We start from the raw sequence: 19013 nt of genomic DNA on the forward strand, positions 1-19013 counted from the left end.
AATGTCGTCTTGTAGATCGACAATATCATACTCGGGTGGAATGACTTCATTTGGGTTTTGTAATACCGGATTTTCCGGTTGCCCATGCCAAATTGTTCCTGGAATAGGATTGTTTTGATAAAACGCCCTTCGTTGTTGGACTGGCGTGTCCTCACGTGCTAGTGCTTCTACTGTGTTGCGTAGGTTGGACAAAACTACTTGTTCACTTTTCCAAATAATTCACCGAATTATTTCTTTGTGCAAAAGACTCTAGACAACTCATCCGCTACTACGTTACTTTTTCCCGAAACACGTTCTATCAGGAATAAGTATTCCTCCAACCTTAATCTCCAACGCAACAGGCGTTGACTGGCGTCTACGCAATTTTTCAGCCATACGAGTGCACGATGATCGGTGCGGATGATGAAGGGTTTATCCGGTGTATTGAGCAAATATACTCTTAGTCTCTTGACGGCCCATACAACAGCAAACATCTCCTTCTCTGTCGTGCTGTAATTCTCTTCCGCATCATTCAAGGTTCGAGATAAGAAATATATAGGGTGCAATCCATCCACTGCTATCAATCATCTTGATGGCTTGAAACGCGAGTAGGAAATCTTGGATCGCGTAGGGCTCGTCCGCTGGGCAATTTGGTTCTCCGGGGTATCTTCCGGCCACATCGGGGCGTAGGCTGATATCGTTCAAGCAAGCTTCCGTTCATGCATACGGGCCTGGGTCTCTAGTATTACGAGGGGGAAGCACGTTTCGGGGTGTCGCAGTTGCCGGTAGTTGAATTCTCGTTTGGTTTCTTCGAGCGAGGTCCTCAATGTTCCTCATTATCTCCTGCTGATGGCGTAAAGCTTCGGGATCATTCAGCAACCGGGTCATACTGAACGTTACAGTGTCCGGACGACGATGTGGTAAAGCAGCAGACATTTCCAAGGCTCTTCGAAGTTCGTCCTCTTCTTGCTGTTCTAGACGACGACGCGGGACGTTGCCACGGATATTGCTACCAGTACCTCGTGGGATTTCGTAATCCGTCAGACCAATAGGCCACTGTGGACTAGGCCTTGGTGTAAGGCGTACGTTCGGCATCCGTGATAAACGTCGGCTTTCCTCGAGAACGCGTTGCGGTGTCGAATCCGTATCCGACAAGATATCATGGTTTACATTGGCTCACGCGGTGGAGAATCGGTTGTTTCCGGATAAGCGATTTTGGTGAGGGATCGGTATAGGCATCGTATTTATACCTTGATGGTCCGAGACTGAATTGGCTGGGGAGCCCACCTCATTGATGCGCGGTGTCGGTGGCAGCAATCGGTTTTGAGCGAGCCCGTATAATGCCGAGTAACGTGGTGGGTTCGTTACGGTTAAAGGAGCTATCTGAATAGGACCTTCCACTTCCGATTCTACGAGACGCGCGGTATCTACTTGAATTCGCGGTATCGCTCCGGTATGGTTTCCGGGCGGTCTCAAAATATTAGAAACATTCGGATCATCGTTAGTTGTTAAGCGATAATAGTTATTGATTGCTTCTCGATTGGTATTACTATTCGTAAGAGCTTCCTCTCGACGATTTTCTTCGGTTAATTGGTTATTTGGTTGTTGCATTTCCTGAAATATTTGGTTGGAGGTGTTTTCAAGCATGTCTTCGGGACGCGAAACTGTCTCAGTTTCGAATTATTTCTACATTATTGCGACGAATGAAGTCGCGTTCACGGCGTTCTTGATTTCTCAATTGAATAAAACGGGTAGCCTCTTCTATAGGCAAATCTTCACGGCGAGCAAGTTGACGCGCAGTTAACCTCTCTCCGTTTAATTGCTATAGACCAAGACGGTATCTGCCGATTGCAGTTAAATCATTACGTTCGGTGGCTTCTTGTAGCCTATTCGCAAGCTGGGTCATTTGGTTTGTCAAATCCCAAAATCTCTCTTCAAACCGGGATTCAGAAGTGACGGAATGTCCATCTTCTGCAGTCTCAACAATAGTAGGAGGTACTGCCGATCTCCGGTCATTGTTTACGTTCACGTCCATTCTGAATTTATTTTTAAATTTACCTTGAGTCAAGCTTTGACTTTATTTATATGAATGATTCAAGTTTGACCATCAAATTCTTAGTTTCGATCACGATTTTTCTTCGATACGTTTATGGTGACTCGAGTAAAGAACAAAATGCTTGTACTTACGCTAGGAGTAGCCAAATTAACGTGTGCAGCATCACACTTGAAGATCGCCGTAGCCGTCGGTACGCGGCTTCGATGTCCTGGAGTCTCTGACAGGCACCGGGGACAAGAATATAAGAGCGGTTCGAGTCTGGGTGTTCTTATTCTGACTTTACTTCACTTAGATGGTTTAAACGCGAAGTTTATTGTATCTAAGGAGTGCAGAATTTTATACTTGCTTCCTTTTCAATAAATACATAAGTTCACTATGGGAATTGTTCAGTGTAGAATCAGGTGGTCTACACTCAGTCCCTGATTATCAAGCGGTCTACACGCAGTCCTTGATTGTCCACTAGACGCAAGGCGGCCTTTCACTCTATTCCTTGCTAGGTGCAATTCGTAATAATTACTTATAAACGCGTAGTCGAAGGTTCGCGCGTGAATTTATTGGGCTTATGCACTTACTTCCAAAGTTCGTCACTATGATCCGACCGTTTGATACGCGCGCCGCGTTCGTTGGTTTAAACCGGAACCTGGCAGGATCGCCAAATTTGTCATGTGAAAATTACGCAACGATTATATATATTCATACGTTTATTCAAAATAGAGAATTACGTTATCATTGATAACAACAATAGTGAGTGCGGGCGTTAACGCTATATTAAATTTATTTATAAGCAAAATTAGGCCTGCGTTACGCCGGGAAGCAGTATTGAGACTGACTACCCGGCCTCTCGCCGGGCTCAGCGACAGTGCATATAAAGTGCATATAATCCCGTAAGTTGAGCACTGCTGCCCATAAGGAAGCCAAGCGCGCAAGGCGGGCTATGCTGCACGATGAATTTCGCACTAATTCAAATGATCCCCGGCATGTTCCTACGAGAGGATATAGAACTGTTACATTTTATGACAAATGTTCCAGCTCTATCACACAATATTTTTAACCCTCTTCGCCTCGTACACTCAGTTCTACGTATAAATCGCCAGAGTAATTATTTTTCACCGCGACCTCAATATCCGCTCCGTGACGCGGCAGGATGATAGTCTCCTCCGCTGCCCTCAGAATCAACATCCGTGGTGATAAGTGTTCTATTTCCGGCAGTGTGGCCAGCGACGCGTCGAATAGCCGCAGATTACCGTCTCTCTGGACGGCAGAGATACCAGGTAAACCCAGAAAGGGCTGTCCCACGATAAGCGTAACCCCCTCAATCTCATCTGAGACGACGAGTACGTCAACTCGCTCCTCCACCAGGTTAATCTTCATATTCGTCTTGGTAATGCCATACGGGCGATTCTCCCCGCCACCGTACGCTCGAAGGATCACATCCGTCGGTTGCAGGTGTAGTTGCATCTTGTCCGCTTCACTCTTTTTCAGAGTGCCGACATTCACTCCCACCATCGACGTATGCTCGTAAAAGGGTATCGTTAAGGATCGCGTCGTGCAGCCGTATATCCCCACCCTTTTGTCCAACCCCGATACTCCGCACATTTTTCACAGTTTCCTTTTCCTTCATTTTCGGACACTGCCGTGACATATGCCTCACCTCGTTACAGCGAAAACACCGCATAGTTGCCAGATTTTCCGAAGGACCTCCTGACGATCCACTTGGTTCTCGTTTTTCCCTTTGGTTGTATCGCGGGACCCCTTTGAGCTTCCACTTGTTATGACCCCCGAGTCTTGCCGTCCACGGTCGTTATCCCTTCTACCAGCGTATATGTCGACAAACTTCTCTGTCGAAGTATCTGTTTTGCTCAGGAAGATACGTAGTGCCTCGGGTGTTCCAAAATCGTTTTGCTTGATGGTATTTTTCAAAGACTGATCGGAGATTCTCTGCGAAATACAATTTGTCGCGTCTTTGCCCTCGAACCCACATGCTCTTACGAGCGCTGCTTTCTCGAAGAATACGGTTGTCAATACGTCGTACCACGTTTTCGCCACGTTTCGTAGATTTTTCAACGCGAAAATGCTGACAGCGATGTCATTCCAATCGTGGATTTTCTTTCATTCTTCTACCTTTTGAATCCAGACCTCGATCGTCTGTGTGGTGCTGTAGGGAGGTCAGTAAACGGATGACGCCAGAGATTGTGGTTGATAGTCATATGGCATTAACGAACTGTTTATTATGAGAGAAATCGAGTTACAAGAATTGGATGGTATAATAGAAATGCGAAAGCAGGGAAAAAGATGAAGCTAGTTAGTAGATGTGTATGCTCGAAGAGCACGGCGAAGACTGGTTACAGATGAGCAAAAAGTGCAGGCTCGCCCCCGAGTCGGGGCCAAGGGTCGCGTCGCGCCATAAATGCCACATGTAAGGAAATTCCCGGCGCGGTCAAATCCTTGGCTCTCGGCTAGCGCGGCGAGGCCTGGACACTCGAAAGTTACCCAATAGGGGTGTGCGAATAATTCGAACTTACGAATTATTCGTTCCGAATCGAATATTAATATTCGATTCGAAACTCGAATCGAATAATTCGAAAATTCGAATTATTCGAAAGTTCCCGAATAATTCGAAAAATTTCGAATAATTCGAAAAGTTTCGAATAATTCGAAAAATTTCGAATACTTCGAATTTTTTCCGAATTATCCGCGAATTATTATATAATTAGCAAATTTTCGAATATTTTGAATTCGGAGTTTGTTATGTTCAATATTCAAATAAGAAATTAACAATTAATATACATTTTATTTAAACTATTAAATATAATTACACAAATAGAACAATTAGTATGAAAATTTGCTACAAATTTTTGTTCAAAAATAATAAATACGATACTGAATCTGGTGATAATGAAGTTCGTTTATCAGATACAATATCACCAGCAATGGAAAATAATCTTTCACTTTCAGCAGAAGTACAAGGTACTCCTAAATATCTTCTCGCCATAAGTGATAATCGGGGATATTTATTTTTTTCTTGTCGCCACCAAATAAGTGGATCTTGCTGAGGATTTATCAAACCACAGTTTAGATACACCACCATTTCCTGCAATATTTCATTACGCAAAGTCTCTAAATTTTTTTCTCGTGCGGTAATTGTTGGTCGTTTCATGAAATTTCAAAATCCCGAATACTGGTTTCCACTATCTGAAATTTAAAATAAATAAATCATTGTATATTTATTAACATTATTTTCTGATTGAGTCGAATGTTAATTTTCTGATCAATTGTAAGTTAAGATTTAGTAAGTAAAAAAATGTATTCATCATGACGCATTAAAAGAAAAAAGCAAAATACATTTGGTTGCAAAAGCAATTAATTTTATCTATTTGTTAGGTAAAGTATTTTTAGCTAAAAAAAGGTACAATCGGTAAATTTTTTTAATTTCAATTACGAATTTCAACGTGAATGATTTCCTAATTTGGTTGTACGAAATTTTGAATCAATGATATATGTAAAAAAAATAATCATACAGTATAAAAATAAACAAATTTGTATCAAAAAAGTAATCTCAAAAAGTGAGTGACTCATTGTAAAAACTTACGTTCTCTGGTCAAAACATTAAGTTCATGAGAATCATTGTCTGGCGTCAAGAATCTCATAATTTCGAGCTTTATATCATCTTCTATTTCTTTTACTTCCTCTTCTTTGTAAAAATAATTTTTGTACCGGGGATCCAGATAAGTGCTTTTTTTTAAAATAATATCACGATCAACCTCACAAAATCCGACATCTAGACCATTCAAGATATTATCTATAAATTCTCGTCCCATTTCCGATGCATCGTCGTAGTCAAATTCGATACTATTCAGACCATTTGTTATCCCAAACAGCAATGGTTTTACCATTGATAAAGTCGGATATTTAACTCCACATGATATTTGTGTGGCGTCATATAACGGCTTCATTACCTTCAGTAAGCAATTTATTTTAGACCATTCGATACCAGATACAGACTCAGTGTCGGTAGAATCAGCAAGAACGTGAGACAAAGGTTTTTGAAGTCTTTGCATCCTTTCCAACATCTCGTATTCTGAGTTCCACCTGGTGACCACCATTTGAACCAACTGCAAAGGTTCACAATTTAGCGCCTTTTGAGCCCCTTCGAATTTCTGTCGTGCTGGATCCGACCGATGAAAATGGCCGGCAATTTTTCGAAACTGGAATGGAATGGAAGCTTAAACGTTAATAATTGGTAAACTCATATATTGCGTAACTACAGCCGAAAGTGGGTAAAAAAAAACAAATTCTTTTTTATATCGTGAGTACATATTCTCACGTTTTTAATATCCAAGTTAAATGAAAAAAAGTTTTTTATGCCTTCTTTTGGTTTCAGTAGTACAATAAACCTAAATTTACAATTAATGATCAAATTTACCTTGGCTAATAATTCTCCGACACCAGGAGTATGCGATTCCGCAGCTTTCAACACAAGTTGAAGAGTATGCGCGAAGCAGTATAGGTGGCTGTCGCTGAACTGAGAAGTCGCTAATGATATGTTTCGAGCATTATCTGTAATGAAAAATATCGGGATATTCTCAATACCTGATAAATCCCACTCGTCCATCATTTTCTTCAAGTGTGTTTTAAGATTGCTGCCAGTATGACGATCCAATAACTGCTCGATATTTAACATTATATTTTTAGGAACATAGTCAACAGTTAAGTAATGTAGAGTTAAAGATATGTAACAATCGTTGGCTCTTGATTTCCAACAATCGGTGGTAAATGATAGGCTCATTATACCCAATTCTAAATCTTGTTTCAAGTCATTAATTAGCCTCTGTTTTGTTTTGTGGTATAAAATCGGAGCGAGACTGCGTGAAAAAGTGGTCCTACATGGTGGCTCATAATCGGGAGCTAACTTTTTTAATAGGTTTTTGAAACCTCGATCTTCTACGCAGGAAAATGGTTTCAAATCGATGGCTATCATTTCCATAATTAGTTGATCAATTTCCTGTTTTTCTGCTTTTGTCATTGTGCTTTTTTTTCTTCTTTTTTCTTTTCCTTCTTGGCCTTGATTACTATCTGAACTCTTGCGCTTTTTATTCCGCTCTTCAATACATACTTTATAAACATCCTTATGTTTAGCACGAAGGTGATTGAACATTGGTGAAGTTGTTCCTGTACAAATACGAATTGATAACTATATTTTTACGATTAATGACGATCATGCTTGAGACTAATGCTGGATCTATCTTTGCTCCAAAATTGAACCATCAAGCGAGGCCGCCGAAGGCGGCCGAAGCTCGATGATAATTATACGAATGTCTCGCCCGAGAGATTACAATGTGTAGTATAGCTACTTGTTGCCTTCAAACCACACGTTCAGAGTCTAAAAGAAATTTTAAATTCCCGCCTGGTTGCTCCTGGCGCCACCAGGTGTTCGCTTTCGTCATTACGTTTAGAGTGTTATCCTCTTGTGGAAAAAATAAAAAATTTTTAATACTTTACCGAGAGATTGGGTTGGGAAAAATAAGCTCGATTTGTACATTTCTGATTTTATTGTCTTTTAATGACCTCAAATGGTTCACAACCTTTATTGGGTGGGTAATCTCTCGGGCGAGACATTCGTATAATTATCATCGAGCTTCGGCCGCCTTCGGCGGCCTCGCTTGATGGTTCAATTATACTTCATGTCTCGCCCTTTGAGATTACAATGTGGACTTTTAGAGTCTATTAAAAATTTTTTGTTTTTATGTCAACATGACCCTCTTCGCGAAGTCGTCGTCTTGGATCTTGATCGGGAGGTTGTAGAAATCCGCGAAGACCTTCGATTTCTGGGACCATCCCGCGATTCTTTTTATTTCGTCTATGTTGACACCTTTCTCGGCCGCCTTCGACGTCGCAGCATGTCGTGTACTGTGGGCAGTATATCGCTCGTCTACTCCGAGTTCTTTAAGCGTACTTTTTATCCATCGCCCAATGGTGTCTCTTGAGACTTTTGCATGTGGTTTTTGGAAAGATATCAGCAAGTAGTCTTCTTTTCCTCTTAAGTCTTTAGTTATTGTTAAGTAATGTAGCAAAGTTCTTGCGATGCATAGTCCAGGTTTGTGTTCGAAGAACGGTAGTTTTAGCAGGGGCTGAACGGCTCCTGCCCTGGATGTTTTTATGTGTTCCGGAATCTTTATTTCCAGACCTTTTTGAGTCTCTATTATGTTACTTATTTTTATAGCGGCTAGCGTCTGAATACGATGTGCTGTTCCTAGTGCTAAGAGTAGTACTAGTTTTTTGGTGACCTTTTTTAGTTTGAGAGGTTCGAGGGGATACCACTCCGCAAGTTTATCCAGCACTGGGTCTACATCCCAGATTGTGTCGTACCTAGGTCGGCCAGGTCTCTTCTTGTATACGCCTCGCATAAACCTGTTGATGAGATCGGAGTTAGAGATTTCCTCTCTCGCTATCAGTGCTAGCGCCGCTTTTCCAGAGTTGATGGTTCCGTAGCTGGCACCATCTTGGAATCTTTTCGTCAAGAAAGATAGCACTTTTTTGGCTGTGATGCTGAAAGGGTCAGACTGGGTCTCTTGATTAAATTCCCACCAAAGTTTATACGAAGATTCATATTGCTTGAGAGTTGAGTTTTCCACTGACGCGATCATGATTTCAGCGGATTCCTCCGATGTGTTCTTATTTAACAGCGCCTGCCGGATAATTTCGCGGCCACCAGGGTAAGGTTTTTGTTCAGTGGATGTGCCGTGCCGCTGGAAGAAAATAATAGTTTATTGTTAGGTTTAAATGTCATCCAATCGCCTACTACCATCTTTTTGAAGGCTGGGAACCAGTTCTGGCTGGGCCAAAAAGGCACTATGAGGATTCCTACTGCCTTGTCGGATTTAATTTTTTGAATTGCTTTGGCGATTGTCGCGAACGGTGGGAACGCGTAAAAGAACCATGGGTTCCAGTTAACTGTAAAGGCGTCTATCGCGAGAGCTTTTGGATCTCTGTCCCATGAACAGTAGATAGCACACTTTTTATTTTCGTTGGATGCGAATAAGTCGATTTCAGGGACACCGAATTTTCGAGTTACGCTTTTGAATGCGTAATTTGCTAGTTGCCATTCCGTATCTCGGTTTGATAGTCGTGATAACGAGTCTGCTTCAACATTGTCTTTTGATGCGATGTAGGATGCGTGTACCCAGAGGTCCCTCTGTTCGCACCAGTCCCATAATTTTCTCGCTAAGTCATGCAGATCTTCGGACCTTGTCCCGCCTAATTTATTTATGTATGCTATTGCAGTCGTGTTATCTATTCTCAGTAGGATCTCCGCGGAAACCAGGTCTTTCGCGAATAGTTTTAGAGCTAAAAAGGCTGCTTTGATCTCTAAGTGATTGATATGCAAAGCTTTTTCGGCTTGAGACCATATTCCATGGGCTCCCTCGCCGCCGCAGAAAGCGCCCCAACCCGACAAACTCGCGTCCGAAAAAATTTCCATTTGGAATTGGAAATTTCTGATTTTTCTGACTGCTGTCGGTAATTTGTTATGCCACCATTTTAAGTCGTCTGCTATATAGCCTGGAATGTCCATACGCGCATCATAATTCATCCTACTATGTTCGAGGGCTTCTAGTTTTGCTTTTTCTAGCAGCTTACAGTGTAACATCCCATAATCAACCCCTGGGCAGCTGGCTACCAGCGTACCTATTATTTGTGCAAATTTTCTTATTTTGCACGTCTTTTTATTTCTTAGCGATCCGACCTGTGCAATAAGAGAGTTTCTTTTTTCCCTCGGCAGTTCTACTAGCATATCTCTAGAGTTTAATATGAACCCGAGATATTTACAGTGTTGACTAGGCGAAAGGTTTGATTTTTTCCTGTTAGCTATGAAACCAAGTTTTTCAAGTAAGCTAATAGTACTTTGTAGGGATTTTTCACATTCCTTTATCGAGTTTTCTAGGCATAGAATGTCATCCAGGTAAATTACTGATAAAAAACCCTTCTGCCTGAGATATGACATCACTGGTTTCATGAGTTTCGTAAATACGTACGGGCTCTCACAGAGACCGAAAGGTAAGCACGTAAACTCATATACTTGGCCCTGAAATTTGAATCTCAGATATTTCCTTCTGCTTTTATGAATCGGTATTGCAAAGTACGCGTCTTTAATATCTACTGACCCCATGTACATGTATCGATCTAGTAACCTGCACGCGGATCTGAGATCCTCCAATTTGAAATGCTCGGTATTAATGAAAAGGTTTAGCTCTTGTAGATTTAGGATAAATCTTTTTGAGCCATCTGGTTTCTCTCTCAGAAAATAGCTGGATAGAAACTGATCAGCCGTGTCCCAGCACTTCTCAATCGCTCCGATTGACAGGAGTCTGTCTATTTCCTTTTGGATGTCTGAGGTTTCTTGGGAAGACCGGATTTTTTCTCCCGGAGGGGATACCTGATGTGGTGTTTCTTTAAAATTAATTTTATAGCCCGTCACGCATTGCTTAATAAATTTATCAGGTGTAATCTGTTCCCATGCCTTCAGAAATTTACTTAACCTGCCTGCTAACTTTACCTGTATTTGCTGGTCACTCAATGAGTCCTCGATCTGCTGCTGGTGCTGCTGCTGTTGTACGAGTGCCGACGACGATAAGCCTGATTCTGGATCTGGCTCGTTTTGCTCTGGTTGGACTGTCTCGATGGTATCCTCTGGGCTATTGCCGACTTCTGAAATTTGAATCTCTGGCCCGTCAAGGTGGTCGGTCTTCGAATTGCTGACGGGCCGCTCCAGTTTCCCGAACTGGCTGGGACAGGTTTCTTCGCACTTTGGATTTTTAAGTCTCGTCCTAGTTTGTCCATGCTCTTTATTTCTTTAATCTTGTCTCCCAGTTTTTCCCCAAACAAATATGTGTCGACTTGCCTTTCCTCTAGCGAGGACGCTACCTGTTTTGTGAGACTTGGTAAAATGTACGCTCGGCGAGCTACGGATTGTGAATGATGAAGCTCTGCCAGAATTTTTGCTGCATCCCAGATGTTAGTCAGAATTGTCTTCGAGTCAACTGTTTCATTCTCCAAGAGCAGGGTAATAGCCGGCGCCAGGGCTGAAAGGCTGGATCCTGCTAGTTTCTGGGTAGCACAGAAATACTTGTCTCGCTTCGGCGCCGATTCGTTTAAGGTGGATGCTATTTCCGGGTTCAGGATTGGCGCTTCTAAGAGACAGGATCCTCCTCGAGGATAATTTTTCAACAGTTCGTCCTTTTCTTCTTTCTTTAGTCCGGATTTCAGCCACGCATTCCACCGGACTGAGACGTCCGGATGAATTTTTTGACAAGCTTCCTCCGTTTCCGGCGGTTTGCCAATTATTTTTATAACTTCTTCATTTAGGCTTGGGGCTCCTTCGGGCTCTTTATTCTTCTGACTAACGGATTCCGTGGAAGTTTTGGTCCCAGTTGTTGTATCCTCCTGCTGAGCCGGTGCAGCCTGAGAAGTTGTTTCTGGCGCGCTGCCTGTGTCTCCAGGCCGGTCTGGTGATCCATTTTTAGCCCCTGTCTCAGGGGTCTGTGGCGCTTCTGGGTCCCTCACATCTTCTCGTATATCCTGACTGTCCACATCGCTTGGGGGATCTTCTGTAATAAAATAAATTCCGAAAAATTTTTAGGTTAGCTCACTTGGTAGAAATTTTTTAAAACGATCATGTGTCACCTCTCGTGTGATTTTTCATGATCTCCCACTTTCCAGTATTACTGATAGGGATTATTATTCTTGTATTTTTAAATCACCTCTCGTGTGATTATTATTTATTTAATTTTTTTTTTTTTTTTTTTTTTTTTTTTTTTTTTTTTTTTTTAATCACCTCTCGTGTGATCTTGTGTCATTACCAAAATTTTTGTGCTTTGTATTTTTAATTTTTAGGTCTTAATCCTGCCTCTCGTGCAGGCTTGACCCGAGACTTAGGATATGACTCGTCTCCCGTACGAGCTCTCCTAGTTTTTAAGTGTTAATTCTCGCCCGATAATATTTAATTGGTTTTTACCTTCGCTGATACTGTCATCACTGTCGTAGGCGTCCCTGTTGGACGCATCATCTCTGGATTTCGCTGCCAGACACTGCATCACCAAATCTTTCAGGTCTCTCAATTCACGCCGTAATTTCTTCGTTTCCTCCTTCCTGTCTTCGCTGCGTGTACGTTTTTTATGTTTTCCCATTTTTCTGCAATTTTTTCTCTCTCAAAATAATGAAGAATAACGAGTAGATTTTCTCTGACGTGTTGTCTGTTTGGCACACAAATAACTAATGACGAAAGCGAACACCTGGTGGCGCCAGGAGCAACCAGGCGGGAATTTAAAATTTCTTTTAGACTCTGAACGTGTGGTTTGAAGGCAACAAGTAGCTATACTACACATTGTAATCTCAAAGGGCGAGACATGAAGTATAATTAAAAACTTTTTATAACTTATTCTCAAAAGTTAAGGAGGTTCATGGGTGAAACATAATAGTATATAAAAAGTTATATTTTTGAGTTTCGATAAGTTTAATTGTATGATAATTTCTCTCAAAAATTGGAAACTCGTGATCAGTAGTTTTGAAGAGTTATTAGCGATTAAAAATTAAATTTGTAGTATACAATCTTATTTATTTATTTATTTATTTATTTAATTTCAAAATAGAATCTACTCTTTAAAATATGTAGTTTAACGATTTGCATTTAAAAAACGATGTTATGGAATGTTTTAATTTAATATTTAATGTTTTGCATGGTATAATTAAAGTTATTCAAGTTCATTTTTCATCATACTGAAAACGAGTAACCTTAGTACAATTTACAAGGTTAGAAACGATAGATTTGTCAAATTTAATCACCAATAATCATGGACGCCAAACCAACGACTTATTTATATTTCTTGATTATTATTATTAATTTCAAAACTCAAAAAAATTTTGTACAAAGATATTTATCGTTTGACTTCAGCACAGAGCATGAACGTCATTAACAAAAACATTAATCAATTTAAAATAACACTACCTGTCGGTAACTTGAGAACTTGGGCACAAATGTTGCAAATAGCTTTCTTAATATTTTCTTTATCTCGCCTAAAATATGTCCAAGCAACGCTACGAGGAGAATTATCGCTGTCATCTTCCATCACCTGTTCAGAGGGATGACCATCACCTTCATTATCACTATTACCATCACCTTCATTATCACTATTACCATCATCTTCATTATCAGCATTATCACCATTACTATCACCTTCATTTTCAGTATCGCTGTTGTCGATATTCATTCGATATTCATTTATCATTGGAAATAATGTTGGCAAAATTTCAATTTCCTCTTCGGACATAGTATTTTATTTGAAATTATCCAGATAACCTTTAAAGAGAATTAATTTTATTAGAATAAAGATGATTCATTATCATTATCGTGCTTTTATATCAGTTATTATAATTATAATATTTAAATATTGTTAAGATTAAGTGGCTCTTAATTTTCTATTTTTCATTAAAATTTAAGGTTAAACATACAAACGTCAGCTTAGGTTTTACTCCTAATTTTTGTCGTTAGTATAATTATTTTAAAATTATTATCAATATTATAACAATTTGAAATAATTAATACGTATTTTATAATTACCTTTCATTGAACACTTAGATTAAATAATTAATCACTTAAATAGTACAAAACATACGTTTGAAAACGTTTAGTGGAAAGCTTGTTTGTATATATTCTGCTCAGCTGATCACCGAAGGCTACCGTAAATAGCCGACTAAGTCGCCCGACTTCCGAAGTAAAATACTATTGAGAGGGGGAAGAGACCTGAAGATAGGTTCGATTCAAATGCGTTCGAGTGCGAGTTCACGCTATCTGTCGTTGTTTCTACTGCTTTGTTGGATGATAAATTGCAAATTGTAGCGATATAAAAGAAGAAAATGACTAAGTTCATTATTTTTAACTTCCCGCTAAGAAAATTGAAAATTTTCAAAAGTTGGAAAAGTATTGGTATTACCCCGATTTTCAAAAATCGAGTTTTCATCAGATATCAACGTTCTGAGGTCTTGCAAAGCTGTTTCGACCATTTTTACGAACGTGCCCGTATGTGTGTGTGTGTGTAAGTATGTGAACCGCTTATAACTTTTGAACGGCTTAACCGATTTGGACAAACTTGATGGCGTTCGAAAGGGCTTCGTCAAACTTCAAAAAGATTTCTTGCCAATATTAGTATCTAGATTTTTTCTGTTACTGACAGAGATGAACATATATTGAAATTGAGCAACTGTTTGCTTCGGGTAATTGATTTTTAATCGAAAAGTATATTATTCGTAAGTAGAATATTTTGATACACGATGTAATGGAATTTAAATTGGAAACAATAGAAAATCCAGTAATATTTCGATAATTCGCAAATTGTTCGAATTATTCGAAATTTTTCGAATTATTCGTCGAATTTAGAATAATTCGAAAATTCGAGTTATTCGATTCGAATTTCGAATCGAATAGTAATATTCGATTCGATTCGATTCGAACGATATTCGCATATTACTACTAAGCAGCATCGACAATTGAAAAAAGAATCCCTCCAAAATTACACAGATTCTCGAGTTTTTGGATATTTGCCGAGGACTCCTGGGAAATTTCGAGAAATTCCGGAGAGTGTGAATGGCCAGAGTGTCGTCCGAAGTGCAAGCGACGAAGGGAACGATTATATTTTTTTACGACTTTTTCTCAACGATTATCGAAGCTGGTGTCAGAGAGAAAAGTTCGACCGAGAAAAATCCATAGTTCCTGAGAACTGTGAACTGTAGTTAATTTTTGTTCCTTCATCGATCTCGCCGCTTCGCGTTGACCTTAATTTTAGCAATTGGAGTAATTTTTAATGCTTACAATTATACATACAGAATGACGTGAAATATTAAACATAAATAACGAAATGAAAAAACAAACAGGAGACTTATGGAATGGAATTTTTATAAAAGAAAATGAAAATCAAGATTTTTTGGTCGTCGGTGATGTCGAAACAGGTTGGTGTACTCTTTTTCTTTCACTTTCTAACCCGAATTTATTCCCCCTCGATCGAACGAGATTTTACAACGAAGAAATTGTCATGATTGTTTTTTTTTCGATTGTTGAATTTTGAAAATTTAAGGAAAACGTGGAAAACAAAAATTTCCTTCGTTCATCATTTTTTTCTGGTTTGTTTGTCGATTTTTGAAATTTGAAAATTTAAGGAACACATGAAAAATGAAAATTTCTCATTTATCATTCCCTTCAGGCTTTTTAAAAGTTTTTTTTTGCTTTTCTACGGAGATAAAGGCACGATAGGGTGTTTTTTCGATTCTACAGATTCTAAAAATTTGACTTAAACGGAAAAAATAAAATTTTCTCTCGTTTATCGTTTTCGTCAAAAAATGTTTCACCTTCCCACAGAGATAGAGGAACGATAGGGTGTTTTTTTCGACTTTTGAATTTTGAAAAGGAACACGTGGAAAATAAAAATTTCTCGTTCGTCGTTTTTTTATCAGGTTTTTAAAAATAGTATTTTGCTTTTCTACAGAAGTAGAGACACGATACATCGATATTCATAGCAAAATACAGTGGCTTATATTCGTAGTGCTACACATCAATCAGAATAAAATTCATATTTTTTGTTGTTTTTTTTTTTATACATCAAGATCAATCACGTACAGGTATAAATTCGGATTTTTAGTTTCTTTTTCTCTCAATTTTTAACATCGATGTACGTACATTGCTTAAAGCTTCAAGAGCTGAGGTATTTTTTTTAATTTTTTGATCGTTGGTAGTCGGTAGTTTTGGCATTGATAATTAATTGGGTAACTTCATTCATTACCTCCAGCTTCAATTGTTCATCTCGAAACTGTCGCAGTAAGCTCCCCATGAATGTTAAAAATCCATCTACGCAGTCCGGAGTTGAATTTGTCGGAGGCGTGTTGATGGTGATAGGCGCATTTATTGAATCTGTTAAATTTTTTATGACGGTGGAAAATTCGTCACTGTCGTCCAATCGCGGATTCTTTCTTTTACGTTTTGCCAAAGAGCCTACTCCAGACGTCGAAGAACTGGATTGCGAGGAACTATGAGGACGTGGAAATGTATTTTCTTGCAGGTTGTTGGCCGTTACTGATGAAAGGGATGATGAGCGACTCCTATGTGGAGATGGTGATGAATGTTTATGGATCTGCAGCAAAGTACTATTCGTATCCGACACTTGTATTGTCGAAGAAGATCCACAGAGATTCTCCTGCGCTCGAATCATCCCGTCAAGCTCTGTGATAAAAACATCTTCCACGTACTCAACGTTCTCGTAACAAGCTCCGTCTTCGGAGTTCTCTTCCATCATGTGTGTTGCTGTACCCTACAAACAAAAAGGCATGAGTTTTGCATTCACAAAGGTTTTCTTCATGTTTTATCATTTTTAGCATTACCTGACTCAGCGGCATATCGGACTGCGAAACCTGACTATCAAGAGAAGTCCTGTTTTTACGCGGGATCACGTAGGAATCGAGGAACAAAAGTTTTTCGTAGTACCACAGGCTCGGTTTATAAATCTGGAAATGTTTACATAAATGTTTATTACTGGTTATATTTTTTTATTTAAGGTTAGTTTGGATTTTTTAGTTGAATAGTAAAGAATACTTACGTCATCGGTGCCAGTCCCGCTTTTTAAAGAGGATTTAACCTTTGAGTGCTCGATATTGAATTGATTTCGCAAATTATGGAATTTATTTGAGCACTCTTTTGTCGTCGACGCTGGCCTTAACCTCAACACTGCGTTGTTCACTCGATTAAGAGCCACGGTTCGAAGGTTTTTATTATGATAGTTCGGTGTATTGGTTGCATACAAACACGGCTCCTCTTTGTATGCGTCAATTAAAACTGTTATTTGCTCCGCGGACCACCTTTGCGCCATTTTTTAATTTGGATCTCAGTCGAAAAAAGTGAGAACAATGAAAACGCGCAAGAAAACCATCACGAAAAATAGCACACGTTCTATCACCGAAATCCAGCACGCGACCACGCTTCAGAGCCATCAGAGGCGCCACTTTCTAGCAGCGCTCCCAGCAGAGCAGCCATCCTAGTACCCCGCATACGATCTATCAGCAAAACAAGCGCCGTGTGCAGCGGGCTTAAGTATGAAATTATGCGTTTCACTGCTGCCCAGTGGCTCTTGTTATGATTATTTAAAAATTTACTGGCAGCGTTGACCGAGTACGCGAGATCTGGAGGCGTCGCTACTGCGAGGAACATTAAGGACCCGATCGCCTCGCGATAAGGTACAGCTTGTTTTTCGCTTTCGACTTCGACTGGAAGTATAGCACCGAGTGTGGATCAGCCGGCACGGATACCCCTATTGCCTGGCTCATCCCGAACGGTTCAATGACTTTTCGCGCATATGCCGATTGATGTATAAACATAGTTTTGTTTGTTCGATCGCGACAAATTTGCATCCCAACAAATGAGCTACAGTCCCCGAGCGTTATCTCGAACGCTTCCCGCAGAGCTCCGATTATTTTCTTGATTGTTTCCAACGATTTTGACGCGACAATCCCGTCATCAACAAACAACGCGAGATACACTTCGCGCCCCTCATAAACACCGAAAAATACGCACTTGTCTGCGTCTGTCAATAATCGATCATTTCCTTTGTTATATTAACAGGCCAAAGACCTATGTCATTTTTGAGACCGCTTAATTCCTCGCTCAACTCTGCTTCTTTTTGGGTTTGAGATTCGGTTATAGAAAATTGTGTGGTGTCGCCTGATGAAACTTCAGCCTCCGGGCCCTCAGGATTATCTTGGATATTATCGACATCTCTATTTACTGTTGAATCTCCTGTTGTTTTTTTAGGATCTTGAGGGATTTCTTCTTTATTTAACGACGTAAAAAAACTGGTCAATTTGGGTGTTTTAGCTAAAGATTCTTCGGATTTCTTGACCCGTTCTGCTTGCAATTTCCTCTTCTGAGAGCCACTGGCAAAAACTCGAGGAGTTTTGTGACGATCACTCATGATTCCACTATAAAAGAAATGTTAAGAAAACATACGCCTGAAAAAGCCCTTAACCAATAGCAAAATAGTTCTGGAGATGATAGTCGAGCAAACAAAAATATTAGCAGAAACACAAAAAAGAGTTACGAGCAGTGCACATGGAAAATGGAAAGAATAGAGAAGCTGCGAGCTATGTATCGAAACCTGACCAGTTATGTGCATGCCCTCAAAAATAAGAGACAAAAACAGGAGTGAATTGAGAAAAAGTATTTCAAAATTGAATGAGCAAGCGTTAATTTACCTTTTAAATATTGGCATTTGATCATGATATTCCAGTCGCCTAAACGATTAAATAATTAACTTACGCAGAACCAAACAAACGCATGATAAACAATAAATCATAACCTCTCCGTAACCGTTTTTTATGTTCTTATTCTTTGCATATATTTCGTATATTTAAATGTTGAGAAAAACAACTTTTCTTTTCGTATTGCACAATCAACTATCACATTCAGTTTGTATTGTAGATTACAAGATAAAGATGAAAATACTTACGTCTGTCCGTACAAATTCGAAAGAATTTACATTTGTTGGACAATTTTCGCAAGTTCGTAGTTTCTTGGACACACGTGAATGTATAAAACTCCGGGATTTCCTGCTACAAGCACGCCACTCAGCGGACACTTGTCGAGGCTACGACGGATCGTACAGACAAAAAACGGGGGAAACGGGTATCGCTGTATCGACACGCAAATACGGGGAATAGACTGCCAAAATCCGCAGAATATACTCTATCAATTCCTTATCGAATTGGCAACTTTTATTCTATTCTAGATAGCCACGAACAGACAAAGGGCTTTTGAAGATTACAATAAAAAGAAACAAAACTCACACTTGCCACTTTCAATGTAAAACAGTGAAAGAAAAATTTCTAAAAGCGAAAACAGCGTAAAAAAATGTTTACTAGTGTTTATATACTAGTTGCAATTTGAAAATTT

At 39.7% G+C, this 19013-nt stretch overlaps 3 protein-coding genes and 1 pseudogene across 3 annotated transcripts; all 4 read right to left on the reverse strand.

The window, feature by feature from the left end:
- Positions 1–1801: 1801 nt before the first annotated feature.
- Positions 1802–6105, reverse strand: LOC124299547 (E3 SUMO-protein ligase ZBED1-like; annotated as a pseudogene).
- A 1491-nt stretch (positions 6106–7596) lies between these two features.
- On the reverse strand, positions 7597–10901 carry LOC124301612 (uncharacterized). The gene is made up of 2 exons (XM_046756907.1): positions 10587–10901; positions 7597–8781 (listed from the first exon to the last, which is right to left on the reverse strand). The coding sequence occupies exon 2, from the start codon at positions 8677–8679 to the stop codon at positions 7777–7779; it is 903 nt and encodes a 300-aa protein (XP_046612863.1). The 5' UTR covers positions 8680–8781; positions 10587–10901; the 3' UTR covers positions 7597–7776.
- LOC124299549 (uncharacterized) lies at positions 8712–12216 on the reverse strand. The gene is made up of 4 exons (XM_046752809.1): positions 12045–12216; positions 10932–11637; positions 10587–10857; positions 8712–10466 (listed from the first exon to the last, which is right to left on the reverse strand). The coding sequence occupies exons 1-4, from the start codon at positions 12214–12216 to the stop codon at positions 8712–8714; spliced, it is 2904 nt and encodes a 967-aa protein (XP_046608765.1).
- A 3418-nt stretch (positions 12217–15634) lies between these two features.
- On the reverse strand, positions 15635–17095 carry LOC124301610 (uncharacterized). The gene is made up of 3 exons (XM_046756905.1): positions 16669–17095; positions 16454–16576; positions 15635–16383 (listed from the first exon to the last, which is right to left on the reverse strand). The coding sequence occupies exons 1-3, from the start codon at positions 16936–16938 to the stop codon at positions 15790–15792; spliced, it is 987 nt and encodes a 328-aa protein (XP_046612861.1). The 5' UTR covers positions 16939–17095; the 3' UTR covers positions 15635–15789.
- Between the last annotated feature and the right edge of the window lie 1918 nt (positions 17096–19013).

Source organism: Neodiprion virginianus, chromosome 3, assembly GCF_021901495.1.
Source record: "Neodiprion virginianus isolate iyNeoVirg1 chromosome 3, iyNeoVirg1.1, whole genome shotgun sequence".
Classification (NCBI taxonomy): Eukaryota; Metazoa; Arthropoda; class Insecta; order Hymenoptera; family Diprionidae; genus Neodiprion; species Neodiprion virginianus.

Excerpts from the sequence above, each read along its gene's own strand:
- LOC124301612 (XM_046756907.1), bottom strand. The coding sequence starts at position 8,679 with ATGATCGCGTCAGTGGAAAACTCAACTCTCAAGCAATATGAATCTTCG.
- LOC124299549 (XM_046752809.1), bottom strand. The coding sequence starts at position 12,216 with ATGGGAAAACATAAAAAACGTACACGCAGCGAAGACAGGAAGGAGGAA. Across the intron at positions 11,638-12,044 it reads TGATGACAGTATCAGCGAAG|AAGATCCCCCAAGCGATGTG; the intron begins GTAAAAACCAAT and ends ATTTTATTACAG. Across the intron at positions 10,467-10,586 it reads TGAGTGACCAGCAAATACAG|GTATCCCCTCCGGGAGAAAA; the intron begins GTAAAGTTAGCA and ends ACACCACATCAG.
- LOC124301610 (XM_046756905.1), bottom strand. The coding sequence starts at position 16,938 with ATGGCGCAAAGGTGGTCCGCGGAGCAAATAACAGTTTTAATTGACGCA. Across the intron at positions 16,577-16,668 it reads GCGGGACTGGCACCGATGAC|ATTTATAAACCGAGCCTGTG; the intron begins GTAAGTATTCTT and ends AAACATTTCCAG. Across the intron at positions 16,384-16,453 it reads CCGATATGCCGCTGAGTCAG|GGTACAGCAACACACATGAT; the intron begins GTAATGCTAAAA and ends TTTTGTTTGTAG.